General features: G+C 41.8%; 1 protein-coding gene across 1 annotated transcript; it reads right to left on the bottom strand.

Moving 5' to 3' along the window:
* Positions 1-452: 452 nt before the first annotated feature.
* LOC137376731 (endonuclease domain-containing 1 protein-like) lies at positions 453-2,216 on the bottom strand. The gene is made up of 2 exons (XM_068045706.1): positions 2,019-2,216; positions 453-1,505 (listed from the first exon to the last, which is right to left on the bottom strand). The coding sequence occupies exons 1-2, from the start codon at positions 2,214-2,216 to the stop codon at positions 453-455; spliced, it is 1,251 nt and encodes a 416-aa protein (XP_067901807.1).
* Between the last annotated feature and the right edge of the window lie 4,963 nt (positions 2,217-7,179).

The following is a 7,179-nucleotide window of genomic DNA, read 5'->3' as shown; positions in this document are numbered from 1 at the left end:
GAGAAGGGTGGAAATTGGAAAAGAAAGAACTTGGCGAAAGTCACAACATGCCCTAACTCTTTACAGCCAATTAATGCTCTTGAAGTGTAATCATTGTTATAATGTTGAATATGTGTAAAATCCATCAAAACTCTGTAACTGAAAGTAGGAATTTGTATAATTAAATGCTACATTACTGGACTAATTATTTCAGTCCCTTTGTGCATTAATCGACTCCTTTATCACGAAAGTAAGGACAATGAGAGTTCCCGTGAGAAAGGTTACTTTAAGAAAGTCTGTGACGCTACCTTTAAGAGGATCCCTACTTTGAATAATTAAGAGGACGACAATAATAACCATTATACAAACCATGACTGGTGACCTATTCCTGCTAGCTTCTCTGACACCTGTTTGTTCTTTGTTCTTTGTTCTTTGACTGGCTATCAGACAAGTGGCTCCAGAAAACAAGATAACTAAGATATTGGGAGACTGAAAAAGGGAAGCAGAAAGTAGAAGAGCTGCAGGAGACTAAAACTCACCCAGGTGAATATGTTTGTAAGGATACTGATGATGTGAGTGAGAATGCTGGCTATAGATGTCAGAAGGAACTTGACTATGCTAGTGATGAGGCTCAGAAGGGTATTGACGACAGACGTGACCACCTTGGCAACCAGAGTTGCAAACCCCCAGAAAATTGCAATGAGTAATCCGACTATTGAAGATATGACCCAAAATACAGCAGCCAGTAGCAGCATAACAAGAACTGCAGCTGCCCCGATGATTCCTAAGATAACACTCACCAAATCATAAATGACTCTGAACACCCCATAAATAACCCAAGCCACACATTCTAAGACACCCCATGCAATAAATCTGACAGCATCGAGCAGGATAGTGGAAATATCAGTGAGCTCTAGGCTGGGTAGCATTTCAGCCCAGCTCAGGTTCAGCATCTTATTGATCTTTCGCAACAGATTTTTTTCGTTTTTGGAAACTGCATGTTTGGACCATTCAGGGTTGACCTCAATCGAGCTCCCAAGCCATTCCTGCAATTTCTCCAGGGTGACAGTTTCTTCTTTAATGTCTCTGGTATGTACATCGACTGACAGACTATAACCACCAGATTCAGGCACTTTCTCCTCCGTTTCTTTCCTGTTGCGGTCCTCTGAGCAGCAGCTGTAATAGTTATAAACTCTGATGGGGATGTTCACCCTGTTGCTGAGGAACTGGGAGGATGGGATGACTCCAGTCATCACGAACATGGTTGCATTTGGTCGACACTCGTTTGCCAATGTTTTTAACTTTCTCTCGGCGTAATGATACCAGGCAATGTTCATCTTCCGTAACATGGGCACAGCATTGGTGAGGGTGCATGTCGCGGTCCCAGTGCCAGAGTGCAGCGACAATGGGTACAGGTGACCCCGATCGTACGACGTGTTTCTATAATCACTGTTGAGGGCTTGGTTCATGCCAACTCCATCTGGTGGCTCATTGCTCATCTCATCTGAACCTCCAGGCAGATCTAACTGAAATGGTCAATGGAAACAGTCAGTCCCCATCCTCTTGATTTAAACTGTGACTCAAATTTACTCACAATTAATGAATTTTTAAAAACTCTCATCATTGCATCCTGAATCTTACTTCCTGTTCAATTCCCCCTTCCCCCGCCATAAACTCGCATTCAGAGGCAGTGGTTTTGTTACACGGGACTATTAATCCCAGAGAGCTGTGTTAGTAATTCAGATGAACGGGAGTTCCAAATCCCACCAGGGCAATTTGAGAACCTGTTAGGATTTGGAAGGCTCCATCCACTGGACCCGATTTCTGGGTGACCAGTAACATAACCACACTGCCGTGTTCAGATCATTCAATTCTTATCCTCGCAACTTGCGAGAAACGGCCACCAAGCAAGGTTGTATTGGGGCGACATCCTACCTGTGGCTCAATGAAGAAGTTCGCTGCTCTGCAATTCTTGGGATTATCCCCATTAACTGACTTTGTAAACGGAATACACGGGAATGCGGAGCGTGGTGCTGTACACTGGCGAAGTGGTATTGTTGCTGATAACGCTGGCAGATTCTGGCTGGGTTGCTGCCCTTGAACAGTAGGGGTTCAACCCCTTTGCAAAAGAACTGGCTGCATTCATCGAAGGAACTGACAACCTTCGCCTCTGTTGCCCAAGGGACATTAAAAACCGAGAGTAGAACCAGGCTGCAGCATCTCATGGTTAACGACATGTTTGCTTTCCTCCAGTCTCCCAAATAATGAAACAAGCTGGAGGAGGGCGATGCTTTTGGTTTCGGACTTTTGACCGACCACAAATAACAGATTTAAATAGAGCCAGTTTTACTTTTTTTCCCCCTACTTATCAGCTAAGGAGGAGACCTAATGAAAGGAGCAGCCATTCTGTCTGAGGTAGGATAACTTGGTCCTCAGACGGTTCCAGGAAATGTAGATGAGACCCAAGTGAGATAAGAACATAGGAAATAGGAGCACAAGTATTCTATACTAGCCTGCCCTGCCATTCAGTAAGGTTATGGATGAACTTTTACAGCTACTCTGCTTTCCTGAATTATCCACAGATCGCTCAGTTCCCCAAAATCTATACTTAGTCTTGAATATACTCAACAACTGAGCATCCACAGCTCTCTGGGGTAGAGAATTCCAAAGATTCACAACCCTCTGAGTGAAGAAATTTCTCCTCACCCCAGTCCTAAATGGCCGACCCCTTATCCTAAGTCTATGACCCCTAGTTCTATGTCCAGACAGGGAATACAGCCTCTCAGCATCTGCCCTGTCAAGTCCTCCAAGAAATTTATACATTTCAATGAGATCACCTCTCATTTTTCTAAATTCTAGAGAATATAAACACATTCTAATCAATAGGATAGCCCTCTCATCCTAGGAATCAGTCTAGTAAATGAGACCCAAGTCATGATATGAATAAAACCCAAGTAATGTGGATGAGACCCAAGTAAGAAGCATCAGCACCAATGAGTTGCTTGTCTCGTTACAAGTAATGTTTTAAATGCCACCCTTTTAACTCCAAGGAAGTCTAACAAATACTTTGGAAATAGTCATCATGCTGCAGACCGAATGAGAGATGATTAACAGGTTGCACAAACTGCACATTTAACATAGGAAAATGTCCCAGGCTGGGGCTCTTTTCTCGAGAAAAACAGGCTGAGGGGTGATGTGATAGAGGTATTTATAAATATGGAGGGGTTTGATTGGGTAGACTTAGAGAATAGATTTCCACTTGTGAGGGAATCCAAAACTGGGGGTCATAAATATGAGTTACTAATGAATCCAAAGAATACAGAGAGTGGTTAGAATGAGAGTGGTTGAAGTGAATAGCATAGATGTGTTTAATGGGAAGATAGGTAAGTACATGAGGGAAAAAGGAATAGAATTGGGGAGTCTAGGACTAGAAGGCATAGTCTAAAAATTAGAACCAGGCCTTTCAGGTGTGAACTTAGGAACCAGGGCGGTGCAATGGTTAGCACTTCAGCCTCACAGCTCCAGCGACCCGGGTTCAGTTCTGGATACTGCCTGTGCGGCGTTTGCAATTTCTCCCTGTGAACCGTGTGGGTTTCCGCTGGGTAAGCTCCGGTTTCCTCCCACAGCCAAAGACTTGCAGGTTGATAGGTAAATTGGCCATTGTAAATTTCCCCTATTGTAGGTAGGTGGTAGGAGAATGGTGGGGATGTGGTAGGGAATATAGGATTAGTATAAATTGTTGGTTGGCACAGACTCGGTGGGCCAAAGGGTCTGTTTCAGTGCTGTATCTCTAAATAAATAAACTTCTGCACACAAAGGGTGTTTGAAGCTTGCTTCCACAAACAGCAATTGCTGCTAGATCAATTGTTAATTTTAATTATGAGGGTGAAAGGTTTTTGTTAACTAAACGTGTTAATAGAGATGGGGCAAAGGTGGGTGTATGGAGTTAGGTCATAGATCAGGCATGATCTCATTGAATGGGGAAACGAGCTTGAGGGGCTAAATGACCTCCTCCTGTTCCTGTGATGTGCAGAGAGGATTAGATAAAATATGGTGGGAGGAGGCTGGTGTGGAGCATAAATGCTGCACAGACCAGTTGGGCTGAATGGCCGGTTCTGTGCTGCAAATGCAATGTAGTACTGAGTAAGGCCTTTCACAGAGGGATGCTTAATAACTGGCTTCATGTAGGTTGAGCTTAAAGTAGTGTCTGTAGGACTGTTGGTTTTTAGCCTCCAGTCAGTCCCCTACATATACTACCCAAATTCTTTGTAATAATGTTGCCATTTTGAACTTTTCATTCAAAATGAAGGTCAGAACAAATTAGAAGCCTCTTGTTCCTCTGGGGCTGTAAAAGAGCAAGAACTGAGTTCTTCTATCTGGCTTGAAAAAACAATAGTTAGAGACAAAGTTCTTTTGGTATAAGCACCTTTTGCCTAACCCAAAAGTTGCTTCCCTGAATCTTGGCAGAGGCCAAATGATGTTGAGAACCAAGTTTTTGCTTAAGTCGCCTAATGAGATGAAGTCTCACTAAGCCTTCAATCTGAAAACTGCTTCTGTTCTCACTGATATACTGAGATATAGTGAAAGTGATGGGAAGTCAGAAAAGGAGGCAAAATCCGTGTAGCTTTTCGTCAACTTGTTTCTTTTGAGCTTTTTGATAGGGACGTAAAGCTTCCCCTACCATGAAAGGTGAAGCATGAGTCATGCATGCAGCAAGGCAAGCCAATAAGTTCTCCAAAGCCCAGCTGGTGGATATCTACAAAGGTGGTTGGAAATACAAATGAAAGATAGATAAATCCACATCTTCAGCATACAGCAAGATTTTTAGGGCCATTGACCCAGTTGGGATAGAATACTGCATTATACATACCAATAATAATGAGAAAAGGGTCCGGTCTGTAGGAGGTCTGATAAGCTTCATCCTGCTCTCCTTAAACTCTTAAGTTACATTGGAGATGTAAAACTATTAATTTTGGCCAACTCAAAGACAGCTGTTATGAGCGTTTCCAATTTTTTTGTTAAAATTTGAGAATTTGTGTTTAAAACTGAAAAGGATTCCATGGAGGCTGGAACTTTGGGTATTTTTTTTAAAGGAGGTCAGCAGAAAGTTTGGACTGAGTTTGAACTGTAAACAGTTACTGGAAGGCATATGCTTTCAAATAAAAACTCAACCGGGGTTGTTTTTGACTTGGAGAGATGTTTACAAAGGAGTGCCAGGCCAAGATTTAAAGACATTGAGAGACTTGACTTCTGGAAAGTTTTGCTTTCAATTTGAACTGTTAAAAAAGCCAGTTGCTTCTTGCCTGCCAAGAGAAGACAGCATCTCTCTCTTCAAAAGAAACCTTGTATTTCCAAAGTGGCAGATTCCTATTTCCTCTTGTATTTGAGGGAACCTTGCATCGAATGTGTGGGCACTGAAACCTTGTTGCTGCCTTCTTTCTGTAAGAACTATTTGGAACCTCTGGAGCTGCATCTCTTGGAAAGCCTACCCAAACTGATCATCAACATCACCTGGAAAGTACTGTTCTCGGAAAATCTCATTGACAGCCATCAACACACATTTGGGATGCCAATCCAAGATAAAGGGCATCCATACCTTCTTTTCAGCCTAAGTGCTTATTTTTTATTATTATTCCTTCTGTCTCTTTGTAACAACTGTAAACAGGTTAACCTGTGTATAGATATGTGTGTGTGAGGGCTAGGATAAATAAGGGACTTTAATATTTCAATTTGTGTGTATGTTTTACTTCATAATTGATTAAAACTTGGTTTATAATAAACCAATAATTTTCCTGTTTATTAAAGAAAGCTGGTTGGTGCACTTTATTCTGGGGGAAAATAGAGTATATGATAGACTGTTTTGGTAAGTGGGAAAATTTAAATATATGTTGTGACCTGTGGAGAAGTGGGACTGGAACAAACTGTGCACTCGTCCCACTTTGGTCGTAACACAACAGCTCGATCAGCAATTTCAGTTGGTTGATCTGGTTACATCAATCATGATCCAGGCAGAATATCCAGTGCTTCAGTATTTTGTTTAGAGTCATAGAGTTATGCAGCACAGAAATAGGCCCTTCAGCCCAACGCGTCTGCGCCAACCATCAAACACCCATCCAATCTAATCCCATTTTCCTGCACTTGGCCCATAGCCTTGTATGCTATGGTGTTTCAAGTGCTCATCTAAATACTTATTAGATGTTGTGAGGGTTCCTGCCTCTACCACTTCTTCAGGCAATGTGTTCCAGATTCCAACCCTCTGGGTGAAATTTCTTTTCCCTCAACTCCCCTCTAAACCTCCTGCTCCTTACCTTAAATCTATGCCCCCTGGTCATTGACCCCTCCGCTAAGGGAAAAAGTTTCTTCCTTAGTCCTTTGTCTTTCCTCATTGTTCAAGTGCCCAATTCCATTCATTAATTTGCTTGTCCTTTGTGATAATCCCTCCAAGGTCAGAATGAGTTCTCTGGCATTCTTAGAGAGGTCCAAGGTTTGAGGCAGCATGAAGTCCTTTCTCAATGGTTTTCTTCACGGGATTCCAAATTTCAAGATGTTAAAATCTTTTGTTTTAACCAATTCAAATCCTGACTGAATTATGTTCAATGAGACTCTCATTACACTATCAGTTTGTACTATAAATTTCTGTAAAAATACACAGTAGATGTTTCTCTTCATTTCCCTAGTTTGCAGATATGGATAATTCCACAGGAACAAGTTTGGAGATGCAGTAAATTTACACCTGCAGTTACTAGACAAAAGCCCACAGCTGGAAGATCAATCATTTATCAGGTATAATCTTCTTCAGCTTCAAACAAAGTTAAGCCTCCAACTCTAAAAAGGCCATCATCCAAATGAAAGTAGGATGGAACATTCGTTGGATCAGCAGCCTTTTACGGAGTTTGGAACCATGAAAGTATATTGTCTTGGCTACTGTATACAATGCCTCAAACACATTATGCAAGTCAGTTCTTCTTTATGGCAGTGCAAGCAAAAGGATAGAGATGATGAAATGATTGGAAGTGGACAGAAAATTAAGTTCCAAGCATCACAAGTTTTGATAGAGATGGAGTTTTCAATGTATGTTTAGGTCTCACCACACACAGTCTGGTGCCACAATAATGAGAAAATTAACTCAACTTCTCATTTAAACATGATCAAGGAGAAGGGGTCTTTAGCAGATTAATTTTCCCAATGTTGAGACCTATT

The sequence above is a fragment of the Heterodontus francisci genome, chromosome 13 (assembly GCF_036365525.1).
Source record: "Heterodontus francisci isolate sHetFra1 chromosome 13, sHetFra1.hap1, whole genome shotgun sequence".
Classification (NCBI taxonomy): Eukaryota; Metazoa; Chordata; class Chondrichthyes; order Heterodontiformes; family Heterodontidae; genus Heterodontus; species Heterodontus francisci.
This window is presented reverse-complemented; position numbering and strand designations above follow the sequence as displayed.